This window comes from Triticum dicoccoides, chromosome 1A, assembly GCF_002162155.2.
Source record: "Triticum dicoccoides isolate Atlit2015 ecotype Zavitan chromosome 1A, WEW_v2.0, whole genome shotgun sequence".
Lineage (NCBI taxonomy): Eukaryota > Viridiplantae > Streptophyta > Magnoliopsida > Poales > Poaceae > Triticum > Triticum dicoccoides.
The window spans coordinates 389,922,106-389,939,898 of record NC_041380.1 but is presented as its reverse complement, the minus strand read 5'-3'; the positions used below and the strand labels follow the sequence as shown (position 1 = coordinate 389,939,898).

The window sequence follows — 17,793 nt, the reverse complement described above, 5'->3', positions numbered from 1 at the left end:
TGCTTACGCTTTCTGTACTCTGTGTTTGTTTTCTATTCATCATGATGTCCATGCTTATGTTATGTCATGTCTGCATCTGAGTACTTATTCCGCTGCAAGTAGTTCTTCGCTTAGAAATTTCCCCATCCTGAAATTCGTCAGTAAAGAATTCATAAGCATCGCCTATTCACCCCCATGTAGTCGACTTAACGCACTTTCATGAACCAAGTCTAATATTGTATAGCTTAATCGAACGGAAGCAAATTAGAGAACATACTAAATTAAAATAATTAAATGACAAAGCTCCTTGAGAAATTATTGACCCAGTTAAAATTGGATGACCCAATTTCAAATTGAAGACCTCAATTGATTATGAGCCCTTGAAAATTAGGAAGCGTGGTGTATGTAATATGATTCCGAGAAAAATAGATGTTAAGAAGACTAGTATGTTTCTTTAGATGGTGAGAGGGTGCACAATACTAATGTGTTTTACAAAGTGGTTGTTGCTGATTAATTTATGAGATCGTCGATCTAGTCAAAATCATGATCAAATCTAAACTTAATATCTCAACTAAATGAGAGAGCTCGTTAAGAAATAGCTGATCTAGTTAAGATCATGAATCAAATTTAAAATTGAACACCTCATTTTAAATGGGTGGGCTCCAAAATTAGGAAACACGGTGAATTAGATGATTCGAAAAAAAAAGATGCTATGATAAATCATGTGTTTTCTAGTGGGTTCATGGAACTGATATGTTTTTACAGGCTCGTTCCTGTTGATTAATTGTTGATAGAGTCAAAATTATGAATCAAATCTAATATTAAGCACCTCAAATGAAAGAGAGAAGCCTTTAAGAAATAGTTGACCCGATAAAAATCATGAACCAAATTCAAATTAAAAATCTCAACTGAATGGATGGGAGGGCTTCAAAATCAAGAAGCATAGTGAATTAGATGATGATAAGACATCTCAATCCTACGTTTTCCGTTTCTAATCTAGAGCCTTCGAGATGAAAAAAACGTGGAATCAACGCTTGGCATCTGACGGCAAGGAGCAACCCAAGTTTTCATATCCAACGGCTTCAAATAGCAGTATCCCACTCCCCCGGCCGTCACCGAACATACCGTTAACCATTTCGTAGCGGAAGCGGGACCAATAATAAAACCCTTGCCTCCGCCGAACCACGGTGCGGCGGTCCCGGGATGGCGGCGCCGGCAGAACCCGGTGGAATCGAGGGCTACCTCGGCCTCCGCGACGTGCGGGTCGAGCTGGACCTGGGTAAGGCCCGAGGCGGGGGAGAAGGAGGCGAGGGCGCGGGCGGAGGATTCGCCGTCTGCTTCTGGCTCTACCTCTCCGGCTCCGCGAGGCCTTCCCCGGTTATCCTTCACCAGGTTCGACTAGATTCGAGTCATTTGGTTGTTCCCCAGTTTTAGGAGATCGTTAGGCGTCACGTTGCTGTAGGAATTTTGATTTTCTGACTTGTGAGTGCGCGCGAAGAGCGGATTCTGTCTTTTTTGGGGGAGGGGAGTTTCTCGGTCTGCTGTAACGCGTGCTTATGGTTGTCCCGTGGATACTACATCCTGCAATTGGTAGGTGGTTGGTGCATTTACATTATACTAGGATTCATCAGTCGGTCCATGTGATGGGTTCACAGGCCCATCCTGTGGCACACTGAGCAGTATGGCAAAAATCTTGATAGGACCATTAAGAATGGGTGCTGCTATACATCTCTTTTTAATCGAGAGACTAGCCAGGACTGGCCCTTGGCAGCATATATTTTAGTAAAAGAAACAACCCTGAGCACCTCCCGGACTCCAGGGCTCAAACATGGGCGGGCTGATCGCGCACTCGCACGCCTTACCAACGGTTATCACATCTCTTTTTTACCGCTGGAAGTTTCGTAGTAATTTATTTAGGATGGACATCTCTTTTTTAGCGCGGGAAGTTTCGTAGTAATTTATTTAGGATGGGTGCAATAAGAATGTTTTCTGTTCGGCGATTAGACCTGAAATGCAATCCTAGGTTTCCATGTGTAGCCTGCCAAGACTTGTATTGAACCGATAGAATTTGATTTTGTGATTGCGCACGAGGAGCAAATTATATCTTAGGGAGGGGAGTTTATCGGTCTGCTGTGACGCATGCTTATGGTTGTGCTGTGGATGCTGCAGCCTGCAATTGGTAGGTCGTTGGTGCATTTCAATTATACGGATTCATTGGTCGATCTGTGTGAGAGGTTGGCCCCCGTTATGTCGCACACTGAGCAGTATGCAAAATCTTCATTGGGCCATTAGGAATGGGTTCTACATCTCTTTTTAATCGAGACAAGTCAGGACTAGCCCTTGGCGGCACATTTTAATATTAGAAATAACCCTGAGCACCTCGGGGAGTCCGAGACTCGAACTTGGGCGGGCTGGTTGTGCACTTGCACGCCTTGCCAACGGAGCGATACTCTGTTCTTGTCACATCTCTTTTTTGGATGGGTGTAAGAAGATTTTTTTTTTGTTCGGCGATAAGAACTAAACTGCAATTCTAGGTTTCCATGTGTACTTCTCCCAAGATTTGTATTGAACTGATGGGAATTCTCAATTTTTTGCAGATAACTGCAGGAGATGGCAATAAGTTGCCATTTCTTGCTTTAAGTGAAGGAAATAAGCTGCTTCTCTTCCCATTGCTGAGTTTGCACAAGCAAGCTCCTAGTTCCTCTAATTCCTCTCCATGGACTGACACGACCTATATATCGGCTGTAAATGAATGCCCTCTTGAGCACTGGATACACATTGGATGCGAGGTATGCTGCAAGCATGAATGTCTGTAACATGCCTTTTGTGTTGCTGAGTATCCTTGGATTGGTTGAGTCAGCAGAAGTATCCATTTAATGTTTTTCCACACTTCCTATTTTTCTCCTGCATATACTTGTTTTTCACTTATGTGCAACACACTGACAGGCTCCAAATGGCAATCTTCCTTTACGTTTACAACCATTGCTTTATTTAATATGTTTTGCAAAACTGTGCCCCCATGTCAGGTTACTGAAAATGTTATGCGCCTTCACATTGATGGCGATCTAGTTGCCGAGGCTCATCTTTGTTCACTATCTAGCCAGCTAGACAATCAAGATGATGCATACCAAGTTTGCTTACTTGGAAACAATGGCAAGGTCGACGGCTATGTCTACAATGTCCAAGTGCTATCTATGCTAGGAGCCATACAGGAGCAATACACAGAGGTGATGCAGCTTAGCTAATAGTAAGGCATTATTTTTTTCTTCTTCTGTAAAGGTGAAAACTTACAATTATTTTTTGCAGAATCCACCGTCTAAGCTATCTATTGACTACTCGTGCTGCGACGGAATTGAGGAGGGCGATGATGGCATTTGGTGCATTGTCGGTGGGAAGGTAGACCAAATTCCGTCTCCTGGCACAAACTATTTATCCTATCTTTATTTCAACTATTTTACGCACAGCAAGAAATGTTTCTGCATTTCTATTATGCTTAACCTGTAAAAATGTGAAAGATAACCTGAGAGCTGCAGTGAGTTGCAGAAGATAATGCTGAGCTATGTTTATTCTATGTACAAATCACATAATATTCTAAATAATCCTGACTGTTGTTTTAATGGTCGAAATTGGTTTCTGTAGGCTTCTTGTCGGAGGAACTTCATGTTGGAAGTAGTACTAACGAATGCTTTTGGTGAACATATGAACAAGGATACACAGGTTTTTGATTATCTTCTTTTTGGTACATTTTAGCAAGTGTGCTACTTGTTTGTTTGCTGACTTAAGAAATGAATCGTCTTCTAGATTGTTGCTTCACTTGTCTACGCTGACAATGGAGCATTAGTCGAGAAATCAAGGGATGATGCAGAACCTCCCCTACTGATTGCTTGCGAAGGACTTGAATACCCAGCTGAAAGCAGGCCTCTTCCAATTCTTCGTGGGCGTGCACTATTTAAGCTCAAGATATCTCAGGTGGGTTTCTCCATATGCTGAATTCCTACAAATATTGATTGCTTCAGTTTGGTTATTGCTCTGTAGCAGCAACATAGTGGTATGAGGCCGTATCTGTAACACTGCAGCCATTGTGATCCTGAAGCAGACTGCTACACAATGCTCCATCTTAGTTAAACGCTTTACAATAGCATCTTGTTTTGCACCCCCCCCCCCCAGTTTTCCAGCAGGAAGGAAAAAAAAAGGTTGCTATTTATGCCATGTGCCTTGAATATTTTGTTCATTAAATTCACTTGAGTTAAAGGTGTAACAAAATGTTTGGCAACTTGAATCTGAAATACATATCTGCCAAAAAGAAAGAAAAGGCTGAAATGTCTATAGAAGCTTTCGTTGTGGCCCAGTATGGCCCTGGATTTGTGCAGGTGCTATATAGTATGTACAAGTGAAGGCTTATACTGTCAGAAGTACCATGTTTGTCTCAATGAACCTACATATACAACAACAACAAAGCCTTTAGTCCCAAGCAAGTTGGGGTAGGCTAGAGGTGAAACCCATAAGATCTCGCAACCAACTCATGGCTCTGGCACATGGATAGCAAGCTTCCATGCACCCCTGTCCATAGCTAGCTCTTCGGTGATACCCCAATCCTTCAGGTCTCTCTTAACGGACTCCTCCCATGTCAAATTCGGTCTACCCCGCCCTCTCTTGACATTCTCCGCACGCTTTAGCCATCCGCTATGCACTGGAGCTTCTGGAGGCCTGCGCTGGATATGCCCAAACCATCTCAGACGATGTTGGACAAGCTTCTCTTCAATTGGTGCTACCCCAACTCTATCTCGTATATCATCATTCCGGACTCGATCCTTCCTCGTGTGGCCACACATCCATCTCAACATACGCATCTCCGCCACACCTAACTGTTGAACATGTCGCCTTTTAGTCGGCCAACACTCAGCGCCATACAACATTGCGGGTCGAACCGCCGTCCTGTAGAACTTGCCTTTTAGCTTTTGTGGCACTCTCTTGTCACAGAGAATGCCAGAAGCTTGGCGCCACTTCATCCATCCGGCTTTGATCCGATGGTTCACATCTTCATCAATACCCCCATCCTCCTGCAGCATTGACCCCAAATACCGAAAGGTGTCCTTCCGAGGTACCACCTGACCATCAAGGCTAACCTCCTCCTCCTCACACCTAGTAGTACTGAAACCGCACATCATGTACTCGGTTTTAGTCCTACTAAGCATAAACCCTTTCGATTCCAAGGTTTGTCTCCATAACTCTAACTTCCTATTTACCCCCGCCCGACTATCGTCAACTAGCACCACATCATCCGCAAAGAGCATACACCATGGGATATCTCCTTGTATATCCCTTGTGACCTCATCCATCACCAATGCAAAAAGATAAGGGCTCAAAGCTGACCCCTGATGCAGTCCTATCTTAATCGGGAAGTCATCAGTGTCGACATCACTTGTTCGAACACTTGTCACAACATTATCGTACATGTCCTTGATGAGGGTAATGTACTTTGCTGGGACTTTGTGTTTCTCCAAGGCCCACCACATGACATTCCGCGGTATCTTATCATAGGCCTTCTCCAAGTCAATGAACACCATATGCAAGTCCTTCTTTTGCTCCCTATATCTCTCCATAAGCTGTCGTACCAAGAAAATGGCTTCCATGGTCGACCTCCCAGGCATGAAACCAAACTGGTTTTTGGTCACGCTTGTCATTCTTCTTAAGCGGTGCTCAATGACTCTCTCCCATAGCTTCATTGTATGGCTCATCAGCTTAATTCCACGATAATTAGTACAACTCTGAACATCCCCCTTGTTCTTGAAGATTGGTACTAATATACTCCGTCTCCATTCTTCTGGCATCTTGTTTGCCCGAAAAATGAGATTGAAAAGCCTGGTTAGCCATACTATCGCTATGTCCCCGAGACCTTTCCACACCTCAATGGGGATACAATCCGGGCCCATCGCCTTGCCTCCCTTCATCCTTTTTAAAGCCTCCTTGACCTCAGACTCCTGGATTCGACGCACAAAACGCATGCTGGTCTCATCAAAAGAGTCGTCCAGTTCAATGGTAGAGCTTTCATTCTCCCCATTGAACAGCTTGTCGAAGTACTCCCGCCATCTATGCTTAATCTCCTCGTCCTTCACCAAGAGTTGGCCTGCTCCGTCCTTGATGCATTTGACTTGGCCAATATCCCTCGTCTTCCTCTCTCGGATCTTGGCCATCTTATAGATGTCCCTTTCGCCTTCCTTCGTGCCTAACCGTTGGTAGAGGTCCTCATACGCCCAACCCCTTGCTTCACCAACAGCTCGCTTTGCGGCCTTCTTCGCCATCTTGCTTCACCTACATATACGATTTTATGATTTTTTTAACTGGATTTTATGCTATGATTTTGCTTGGTTGATCTTCGTTCATGACATTTGATCCAATTGTTGCAGCTCTCTTCTAAATGTGACAATAAGCTGTTCCGCATTTATTTCTCAACACTTCACACACGCAAATATCCTTTTCTGGAGGCATCTTCTAAGCCAATTCGCTGTATATCCCGAGGCCGCCCCAGCCGTCCATTGAGTGCTGCAAAGCGGACAAGTTCTGCAACAGTCGATGAAATTCATTTGTTTAACAATGGACAAGGTCTTGATCGTGATGGCAAAGCAAATTCTTGCTCACTGTCTCATGATCAAAGTTCAGTGGCGTGTTTGCATCCATCCAAGTTTCTCAAGGTAGAAGGCGATGGGACAGAGACTCACAAAATGGTATCCCAAGTAGTCAATCTGCTAGATTGTGGTACTTCTGAAATTGTGCTTAATTTCACTTGAACTTCGTAGTTAATGGTTTGTTTGCAGAGTAAGCAGGCTAGAAAGATGGTAGTGGAAGCACAAAGTGTCAGAACTGAATCTACGATGTCAGACTCCGACAGCATTGATGCGAGAAGTTCTTGGAGTGGATCAGATAAGGATGAAGCTGAAACTCTTTCAGATGCTATGATCTTCAGATATTGTCTAGAAGGAACGTATGAGCGGTCAACATTTCTTAAAAGTGCAGCTTCTTCCATCAATGTGGACGATTTGATCACACTTGCAAATGAGGTCTCTTTGTATAGTGGATGCTCCCATCACAGGTAGTCTTATATTTTTTTGTTTTATGTATTTTATAAGATAAGGAGGTTCCTCTCCCTCTTTATCACTAACAATAACATGCATTTGCATTTTTCTTCTAAAGAAACCAAATATTAATTTCAAAGCAATTGCTTGAAGAGGGTGCTGTAACTTGGAGCATAATCTCAAAGAACAAGGAGCGTGCTCTTTGGTCATCTGCAGTTCCTGAAATCATGTCAAAATTTATGGACATCGCGCATTCTACAAACAGAGGTTTGTCAGAACAGGTAGATCCACTTACTTCTGTATGAGGTCTCAACACCTTTACCCCTCATTTTTTGAGAGGGGTATACATTAACTCAGTAGGAGGGTTCTGTTGTCAATTATTTGTGAGTAGCACAAGAATAGATGTTTGATTCCATAACACGTACTATTTATTATAGGATCTGGAGGTTTTAAAAGGAATTGCTGGCTGTGGGGCTGATCTTGGAAGGAACGAATTTGATAGGCTATGGTATTGGCTATACCCAGTGGCCGTTTCTCTGTCGAAAGATAAAATCAACAGCCTATGGGGTTGCACTGCACCTGCGTGGATAGAGGGATTGATTACAACAGAGGAAGCCGAGAATGCGCTAAGAAGCTCCAGGGAACTGCTCAAGAAGCCGGGAACATTCGTTCTCAGATTCCCTACCACACGAAGCTGGCCACATCCAGATGCTGGAAGCCTCGTTGTCACCTATGTTGGCTCCGATAACTCAATTCACCACAGACTTCTATCCCTGGATGTCAGGTGCGCTCCTATCAGCGACCTCGTTTGGTGATACTTTTTATCCCATACTCAAGTTCGGTTGCTGAAAGTGAAATCCATTTTTTTTCTGCTGGATGCAGCGATGCTAGGGCTGGGAGTCTACAAGATTTGCTGCTGCAGGAGCCTGAACTACTCCAGTTAGGCAGGCAAGCACACTGAACCTCCATTCAGCGAACCCTTTCTGAATAAATAGTTGAAGCTATCACCATTCTCATTCCGGCTCAACTTGAATGCAGGGTTGATCGCCTACCGACTGCCATGAAATATTAATGCAGTGTGCTATAAGAGGCAATGCAGCAAACTGAAGTTCATCACAAGCCAGAGAAGATGAAGAGTTCATGGCATGCTTCCCAAACGCAGTCATGGGAGTAGTTAGTCGATTTTCTGATAGGCTGTTGCCCTGTATAATTTTGTAAACCAAGCGATTTACTTAGCAGAAATAGCCTAGTGTACAATTAGACATTACGCTAGTCAAACCAGACGGTCCAGTTTGTTCAGTTCGTGTATATAAACTGAAATTTTGGAATGCAGATTTTCCTTTTTGCAAGTAGTTTCTTGCACATCCCATTCTAGTTTCCCCATTTCGAAGTTTCTTATTGATAAAAGTAGAAAAATGCCCTGTGGGGCAGCGGAAATGTTCTAAATTAAGCTGTTTGCAAGGCACATGCGCATGGTAGACGTAAAGATTACGTGCTGGTAAAACATAGGGTTCAACTAATTTGTTGCGTACAGATGCCAAGAGTACACCCTGAAACCAACTTGTTAAAATAAACAAATTCCATGACAACTATACTGGACTTGACTGGATTTGAAAGTTAATCCTTCTGATCTAAATTAATTGATGCAACTATGGTACAACTTTATGCTTTAGTACTGAAGTTGTACTAAAGCTGCGACAATTAATTTGAATAGTGGGGGTACTTGAATTGAGCAGACAGCCATCACTACAAACGGCTAAAGATTAAAATAAAAAAGATGGTAGTTAAAGCCATTGACATTTTATCAAACAAGATGAAAACATGATTGAAACGAGGTTTGCAATGGTTGGAAACAAGGCATATGGTTCATAGGTTCACTAGTGTCAATTCTCAACATGAAAACTTCATTAAAATACATGATATACCATCACAAAGTCCCTCATTGGATCAAACCTGGATGAGATCTGTCAGGTGTGCAGAGTGCTAACAACCTCAAAGTTGTCTTCCTAATCTTAATATACTAAGCCACTCCAATATCAGCACAAGCAACCACAGAAATTATACTACAACAACATCATATGATCCTTATCGTTCTAATCTTAATCTATCGAGTTACCCTAATGTGCCACATGTGTCTCTAGAAATTATACTAGATATGTATCATGCAGTTTCGTTAACTCCTAAAGTTCAACATAACATGAACAAGATTTAGTCCATAGAGGTACTCATCACAAGAGGTACATTATATAATTCAACCAATCATCAATTCCCTAGATCACAATTATGGTCGCAATTCTTATGATCAAGAAAAAGAGATACATGCCACATAGCTACTACCACAAACCCTCAACCTCGAAGGTACTACTCCCGCATTGCCATGGGAGCGATAAGGGTTGATGAAGAGGTTAAAGATGAAGGTTCCCCCTCCCATAGAGTGCCATATTAGGGCTAAAATAAAGATACATAAAACTAGGGAGTGGCAGCATCATAAAAAATCCATCATAAATCGAGGGGGGTGTGTGCTGGGGTATATATAAGTCATCGGGCATCGGAGGTCACCAGAGGCGGCCCTAGGCACACTCAGGCCCATGGAGCCTACATATGGCACCTAGGGGTCGTATTGCCCACCTGGCTAGCTGGTGTGGCCCATGGTGCCCCTACTGACTTGAAACTACTCTTCTATTTTTCTGGAATTTTCTCGAAAGTTTAAAATACCTATTTTCCTTAAAAAAACACAAACACTGACAAATAGAGACTGACGATGGGCACTTTATTAATGTGTTAATCCAATAACTTCAAAACTTTGCAAAAAAATGATAGATAAAAGCTACGAAACATACAAAAATTATAGATATGTTGCAGACGTATCACTATGGTACTAGTCTAATGAGGTTTCCAAAAGCCAAAACTCAATTTGGCAATGCTATTTGGCACACACTATGGCTGCCCTTAACCGACGTAGTTTTGTGAGGGGTGTCTCTCCATTATTGAGCACTCTTGCCCCCACTCCCACTCCCACTCAAGTACTGAAGTTACTCGCCCATTACCAGTACCCTTCCGGTCGGTGGCTGTCGTCTCCAACAAAAAGAACCCCTCGTCGTCGCAGGATAACAAGCATAGGATGAGCAGATCTTGTAGCATGTTGAGAAATATGATGTAATGATGGTTAGTTTGATTCTCCGCAATAACCATGGAAAGCGTTTTGGTTAGTGCGACGACCGGAGCGATGACATCCCTCTTGGGGAAGTTGGGAACCATGCTGCCAATGAGCACAAGCTTCTCAAGGATGTCCATCATGAGTCATGCAATCAAGCTCCTCAAGGATGAGCTCAAGGCCATGCAAGCATTCCTGCCATGATGGCAGATGTGGAGGAGCCTGACCACCAAGACAAGCTTCATGCAGATGTTGTGTGAGAGCTGTCATATGATATTGAGGATAGCATCAACAAGTTCATGTTACTTGTGAACCATGATTCCGCTTCCAAGTCGAAAAGCTTCAAGGAGATTCGTGGCAAAATAAAAAAAAATTGGACATCAACACTCGCCATAGGATCGCCAATGATGTAAGGTGGGGGGGGGGCATTGCCCCCCCACACCCCCACCCCGAACAGTAAGCTCCACCATAGCACATATGGTTACCCCTTAAACTTTGTTACTTATATCTAATTCTTGCTTCCTAATCACTAAAGGGACAAGGTCGATGGCTCTCCATGCCTTGTGACCCACGACTTTCCGGGCGGTATGAAGATGCATAAGAGTTTGTTGGCATCGATGCCCCGAGAGATGAGCTTGTGAAGTTGCTGAATGACAAGGGAGATGAATTGACAAATCAGCTAAGAGTTATCTCTATTCTTGGAAAGGGTGGGGGTAGGTAAGATGACCCTTACTAGACAGGTCTCTAACAAGCTTGGACCAGACTTAGATTATCAAGCTTTTTTGTCGATCTCATAAGCCCTGGTATTACGAAAAGAGTTCTATTTTACACAATTGCTCAAACAAGATCAAGATCATGCCGGAGAAGGGAGTCCAGAACTCCTTATTCACCAAATCAGAAAAATTCTCAAACATAAAAGGTACTCCCTCCATCTGAAATAAGTGTCTCAACTTTAATATGAGACACTTTTTTTGGGACCTAGGAAGTATGTAAATAGCAGCTAGTGCTTGCATACATTTTTGGACAAATATATTAGTCAACTCTCTGTTATATTGTTGTTGGGGCGTAGTATCTCGATGCGGTTAGTACCTTTATATCTTTCAAAATTATGAATTGTACATATCATATTCATAATTGTGCCAACAATGAAATGATTTGAATATATGTGCTATTTTCGTTGAGTGCATAGTTTATATATCACGGCAACCACATTTAGTACTATATAGGAAAAAGTCGGTAACCCGCGTCGCTCAAGTTTGGTCATCGCCGGCTCAGGCTCAGTGCCTCGCTCGCTGCCGTTTCATCATTGTCCTTCCACCCCCGCCTCGACGATGTCATTCCCTAATTGGATCAGGCCCAAGAAGACGCATGGTGCTTGCAAGTTGGTTGACGTCCCTTTTGAAAGAACATGCGGTGCCCCCATGTTCGGTTTTGGTAATTGATGACAATCTCTATGGACTAATGGTTGCCTTGAGTTATATTTGAAGGTTTTGTCCATAGGCTTTTCTTGGAGTACATGTGTTGGTTTCAAGGAGAGTTTGTGTCGACCAAGGTGTTATTCAAGGAATTATCCAAAGATTGGTCATGTGAGAGTTGAGCTTATTGCAAGCATGTCTTGAAGAAGAAGATTGTGTGATCATTCATGTCTACCTTAAAGACATCATTCAAATGAAGAGAATTGGAAAGGTTCAAGGATGATCAAGACTAAGTCAAGAGTGAATCAAGTTGATCAACTCACAAAGCGCAGAAGATGTACCGAGGGGGATCAAGTGATCCCATGGTATGATAAGAATTGTCAATTACGCTTTGTGTACTAACCCATGATCTTCGTGAGAGTTCTTTGTGGGGTTAGGTTGCGGTGTGCAAGTTCAAGTGGAGCATCACGAAGAGATCAAATGCTTGAAGCTTGTCGTCCTTTGTGGTGATAATGGACTTGTGAAGATGTGCGGAAGAGTGGCTCACCCATAGTGGAGTATGGGGAGCAATCAACTAGTCTTCATCGAGTCAACACAATCAAGAAAGGTGGTCCAACTTGAGGGAGTCAAGATTGTCATCATCTAGCTCAAGTGGACCATGTGCAAGTCAAAGGTTTGCCCTTGATAGGATTTCTATTTTACCGGTCTCATGATGGTTGTTGGGAGACTGGGTTATGGGATCGATTGCCGTTCTATCAAGGGGGGGGGGGCTCTCGATGAGTAGCTTGATCGTATCGTTCATAGAGAGATCAAACCATTGCATCCTTGCATCATCTTTCTTGGTTCTTGCTTGGTTCTCTTTGTGAGTCTTAGAGCTTATGGTCATCTTGATGACAAGCTTGAGTTCATCGAAAATGGAGTTCACATGCATCTTCTATGATGTTTTCGATGTTGGAGGTTTTGCCGGTTCTTCTCGGTTGGAGGTTTCACTCCTCTATTTGTTGGCATACCTCCCCGGCCTCTTCTTACTCGTCGTCTTGTTTCCAACAAGCTTGAGTTTGCTCAATTCGGAGCTCATATGCAGAAGTTATGGCAGTTCTGGTTTTCTTGAGAGTGGTTTTTGTCTGGTCCCAGCGGTAGTACCGCGTGCCCCAGCGGTAGTACCTCTTGGAGCTCTCAGCCGTTGTACCGCTGCTTCCGGGCGGTGGTACCGCCAACTTGCTCAGCAAAGTCTTGGGCGGTTGTTCCGGCCAGGCACCGCCCAAGTACCGGTCAGGCCTCTGTTTTGATGCGGTACTCGGGCGGTGGTGGCCCGGTTGGTCCGGTCGTACCGGTACCACCGGTGTCCGGAGCGGTTCTACCGCTCAGGACTTAGCCGCCCGAGCGCTCAAGGCCATGCGGTTGCATCGGCCCGGTACCGCTCGACTACCGCACTCAGGGGTGACTCCCTTCTGTTCCTATGCGGTGGTTGAGCGGTGGCTGGGCGGTTGGTCCGGTTGTTTTTCTCAACCGGTGCTACCGCCTGGTCGCCCGGTTGAACTGCCTGGTAGGGTTCTGCACGTATACTATGAGTCCCAGTTGTACCGGGACCAGGAGCGGTAGTACCGCTCGTGTGCGGGCTGAGCACATAACGGTTGGATTTTCCCCCTCCTATAAAAGGGGGTCTTCTTCCCCCATTGACCCTAACCCTTTGAGTGTTGGAAATATGCCCTAGAGGCAATAATAAAAGCATTGTTATTATATTTCCTTGTTCATGATAATTGTCTTTATTCATGCTATAATTGTGTTATCCGGAAATCGTAATACATGTGTGAATAACAGACACCAACATGTCCCTAGTAAGCCTCTAGTTGACTAGCTCGTTGATCAACAGATAGTCATGGTTTCCTGACTATGGACACTGGATGTCATTGATAACGAGATCACATCATTGGGAGAATGATGTGATGGACAAGACCCAATCCTAAACATAGCACAAGATCGTATAGTTCGTTTGCTAGAGTTTTCCAATGTCAAAGTATCTTTTCCTTAGACCATGAGATCGTGTAACTCCCGGATACCGTAGGAGTGCTTTGGGTATGCCAAACGTCACAACGTAACTGGGTGACTATAAAGGTAGACTACGGGTATCTCCGAAAGTGTCTGTTGGGTTACATGGATCAAGACTGGGATTTGTCACTCCGTATGACGGAGAGGTATCACTGGGCCCACTCGGTAATGCATCATCATAATGAGCTCAGAGTGACCAAGTGTCTGGTCACGGGATCATGCATTACGGTACGAGTAAAGTGACTTGCCGGTAACGAGATTGAACGAGGTATTGGGATACCGACGATCGAATCTCGGGCAAGTAACATATCGATAGACAAAGGGAATAGCGTACGGGGTTGATAGAATCCTCGACATCATGGTTCATCCGATGAGATCATCGTGGAGCATGTGGGAGCCAACATGGGTATCCAGATCCCGCTGTTGGTTATTGACCAGAGAGTCGTCTCGGTCATGTCTGCTTGTCTCCCGAACCCGTAGGGTCTACACACTTAAGGTTCGGTTACGCTAGGGTTGTAGGGATATGTATATGCAGTAACCCGAATGTTGTTCGGAGTCCCGTATGAGATCCCGGACGTCACGAGGAGTTCCGGAATGGTCCGGAGGTAAAGATTTATATATGGGAAGTCCTGTTTCGGGCATCGGGACAAGTTTCGGGGTTATCGGTATTGTACCGGGACCACCGGAGGGGTCCCGGGGGCCCACCGGGTGGGGCCACCCATCCCCGGGGGCCACATGGGCTGTAGGGGGTGCGCCTTGGCCTGCTTGGGCCAAGGGCACCAGCCCCACAAGGCCCATGCGCCTAGGGTTTCCAAGGGGGAGGAGTCCTACTAGTGGACACAAGGACACGTTCCGCACCAGAGTGGTACGGCAACCCTGTCTTGGAAATCATGTTGTTAGACAACGGTGAACCTTCGAACTATGAAGAAGCGATGGCGGGCCCGGATTCCGACAAATGGCTAGAAGCCATGAAATCCGAGATAGGATCCATGTATGAAAACGAAGTATGGACTTTGACTGACTTGCCCGTTGAACGGCGAGCCATAGAAAATAAATGGATCTTTAAGAAGAAGACAGACGCGGATGGTAATGTGACCATCTATAAAGCTCGGCTTGTCGCTAAGGGTTATCGACAAGTTCAAGGGGTTGACTACGATGAGACTTTCTCACCGGTAGCGAAGCTGAAGTCCGTCCGAATCATGTTAGCAATTGCCGCATTCTATGATTACGAAATATGGCAAATGGACGTCAAAACGGCATTCCTTAATGGTTTCCTTAAGGAAGAATTGTATATGATGCAGCCGGAAGGTTTTGTTGATCCTAAGAATGCTGACAAAGTGTGCAAGCTCCAACGCTCGATTTATGGGCTGGTGCAAGCATCTCGGAGTTGGAACATTCGCTTTGATGAGATGATCAAAGCGTTTGGGTTTACACAGACTTATGGAGAAGCCTGCGTTTACAAGAAAGTGAGTGGGAGCTCTGTAGCATTTCTCATATTATATGTAGATGACATACTCTTGATGGGAAATGATATAGAACTCTTGGACAGCATCAAGGCCTACTTGAATAAAAGTTTTTCAATGAAGGACCTTGGAGAAGCTGCTTATATATTAGGCATCAAAATCTATAGAGATAGATCAAGACGCCTCATAGGTCTTTCTTGATTAATATTGATGATATGGGTAGTACAAGAGTAGATCTACCACGAGATCAAGGAGGCTAAACCCTACAAGCTAGCCTATGGTATGATTGTTGTATGATGAAGTTGTCCTACGGACTAAAACCCTCCGGTTTATATAGACACCGGAGAGGGTTAGGGTTACACAAAGTCGGTTACAATGGTAGGAGATCTTGAATATCCGCATCGCCAAGCTTGCCTTCCACGCCAAGGAAAGTCCCATCCGGACACGGGATGAAGTCTTCAATCTTGTATCTGTTGGAAATATGCCCTAGAGGCAATAATAAAAGCACTATTATTATATTTCCTTGTTCATGATAATTGTCTTTATTCATGCTATAATTGTGTTATCCGGAAATCGTAATACATGTGTGAATAACAGACACCATCGTGTCCCTAGTGAGCCTCTAGTTGACTAGCTCGTTGATCAACAGATAGTCATGGTTTCCTGACTATGGACACTGGATGTCATTGATAACGAGATCACATCATTAGGAGAATGATGTGATGGACAAGACCCAATCCTAAACATAGCACAAGATCGTATAGTTCGTTTGCTAGAGTTTTACAATGTCAAGTATCTTTTCCTTAGACCATGAGATCGTGTAACTCCCGGATACTGTAGGAGTGCTTTGGGTATGCCAAACGTCACAACGTAACTGGGTGACTATAAAGGTAGACTACGGGTATCTCCGAAAGTGTCTGTTGGGTGACATGGATCAAGACTGGGATTTGTCACTCCGTATGACGGAGAGGTATCACTGGGCCCACTCGGTAATGCATCATCATAATGAGCTCAGAGTGACCAAGTGTCTGGTCACGGGATCATGCATTACGGTACGAGTAAAGTGACTTGCCGGTAACGAGATTGAACGAGGTATTGGGATACCGACGATCGAATCTCGGGCAAGTAACATATCGATAGACAAAGGGAATAGCGTACGGGATTGATTAAATCCTCGACATCGTGGTTCATCCGATGAGATCATCGTGGAGCATGTGGGAGCCAACATGGATATCCAGATCCCGCTGTTGGTTATTGACCGGAGAGTCGTCTCGGTCATGTCTGCTTGTCTCCCGAACCCGTAGGGTCTACACACTTAAGGTTCGGTGACGCTAGGGTTATGAAGATATGTATATGCAGAAACCCGAATGTTGTTCGGAGTCCTGGACGTCACGAGGAGTTCCGGAATGGTCCGGAGGTAAAGAATTATATATAGGAAGTGCTATTTCGGGCATCGGGACAAGTTTCGGGGTTATCGGCATTGTACAGGGACCACCGGAAGGGTCCCGGGGGTCCACCGGGTGGGGCCACCTGTCCCGGGGGGCCACATGGGCTGTAGGGAGTGCGCCTTGGCCTAGATGGGACAAGGGCACCAGCCCCTATAGGCCCATGCGCCTAGGGTTTCCACCATGGAAGAGTCCATGTGGTGGAAGGCACCCCTAGGTGCCTTGGGGGGGAGGGAAACCTCCCCTTGGCCGCCGCCCCCCCTAGTAGATGCCATCTACTAGGGCCGGCGCCCCCCCTGGCACCCCTATATATAGTGGGGGGGAGAGGAGGGATTTTACACCAGCCCCTGGCGCCTCCATCTTCCCCCGTTACGTCTCTCCCTCGTAGTCTCGGCGAAGCCCTGCTGCTGTGACGCCCTGCATCCACCACCACGCCGTCGTGCTGCTGGATCTTCATCAACCTCTCCTTTCCCCTTGCTGGATCAAGAAGGAGGAGACGTCTCCCGTCCCGTACGTGTGTTAAACGCGGAGGTGCCGTCCGTTCGGCGCTGGTCATCGGTGATTTGGATCACGTCGAGTACGACTACATCATCACCGTTCTTTTGAACGCTTCCGTGCGCGATCTACAAAGGTATGTAGATGCATCTAATCACTCGTTGCTAGATGAACTCCTAGATGATCTTGGTGAAACGAGTAGGAAAATTTTTGTTTTCTGCAACATTCTCCAACAGTGGCATCATGAGCTAGGTCTATGCGTAGTTCTTCTTGCGCGAGTAGAACACAATTTGTTGTGGGCGTCGATTTGTCAACTTTCTTGCCGTTACTAGTCCTTTCTTGCTTCAGCGGTATTGTGGGATGAAGCGGCCCGGACCAACCTTACACGTACGCTTACGTGAGACCGGTTCCACCGACTAACATGCACTAGTTGCATAAGGTGGCTGCGGGTGTCTGTCTCTCCTACTTTAGTTGGAGCGGAATCGATGAACAGGGTCCTTATGAAGGGTAAATAGAAGTTGACAAATCACGTTGTGGCTTTAACGTAGGTAAGAAAACGTTCTTGCTAGAACCCTAATTCAGCCACGTAAAACTTGCAACAACAATTAGAGGACGTCTAACTTGTTTTTGCAGCAAGTGGTTTGTGATATGATATGGCCAAAGTTGTGATGAATGATGAATGATCTACATGTGATGTATGAGATGTTCATGATATTGTAA

The 17,793-nt window shown here is 44.9% G+C and overlaps 1 protein-coding gene across 5 annotated transcripts; it reads left to right on the top strand.

The window, feature by feature from the left end:
• The first annotated feature begins 1,123 nt into the window (after positions 1-1,123).
• Positions 1,124-8,401, top strand: LOC119275378 (SH2 domain-containing protein B-like). Of its 5 annotated transcripts, none has more exons than XM_037556218.1 (12): positions 1,124-1,371; positions 2,577-2,768; positions 3,006-3,206; positions 3,286-3,375; positions 3,619-3,696; positions 3,781-3,948; positions 6,387-6,671; positions 6,795-7,069; positions 7,171-7,333; positions 7,490-7,836; positions 7,935-8,000; positions 8,091-8,401. In XM_037556218.1, the coding sequence occupies exons 1-12, from the start codon at positions 1,183-1,185 to the stop codon at positions 8,122-8,124; spliced, it is 2,088 nt and encodes a 695-aa protein (XP_037412115.1). In that variant the 5' UTR covers positions 1,124-1,182; the 3' UTR covers positions 8,125-8,401. The 5 variants fall into 5 exon arrangements, with proteins under 5 accessions (XP_037412115.1, XP_037412108.1, XP_037412093.1 ...); XM_037556211.1 differs by having other exon boundaries at positions 6,387-6,704; XM_037556196.1 differs by having other exon boundaries at positions 6,387-6,704; positions 6,777-7,069.
• Positions 8,402-17,793: the final 9,392 nt, after the last annotated feature.

Excerpts from the sequence above, each read along its gene's own strand:
- LOC119275378 (XM_037556196.1), top strand. The coding sequence starts at position 1,183 with ATGGCGGCGCCGGCAGAACCCGGTGGAATCGAGGGCTACCTCGGCCTC. Across the intron at positions 3,697-3,780 it reads ATATGAACAAGGATACACAG|ATTGTTGCTTCACTTGTCTA; the intron begins GTTTTTGATTAT and ends ATCGTCTTCTAG. Across the intron at positions 3,949-6,386 it reads TTAAGCTCAAGATATCTCAG|CTCTCTTCTAAATGTGACAA; the intron begins GTGGGTTTCTCC and ends CAATTGTTGCAG.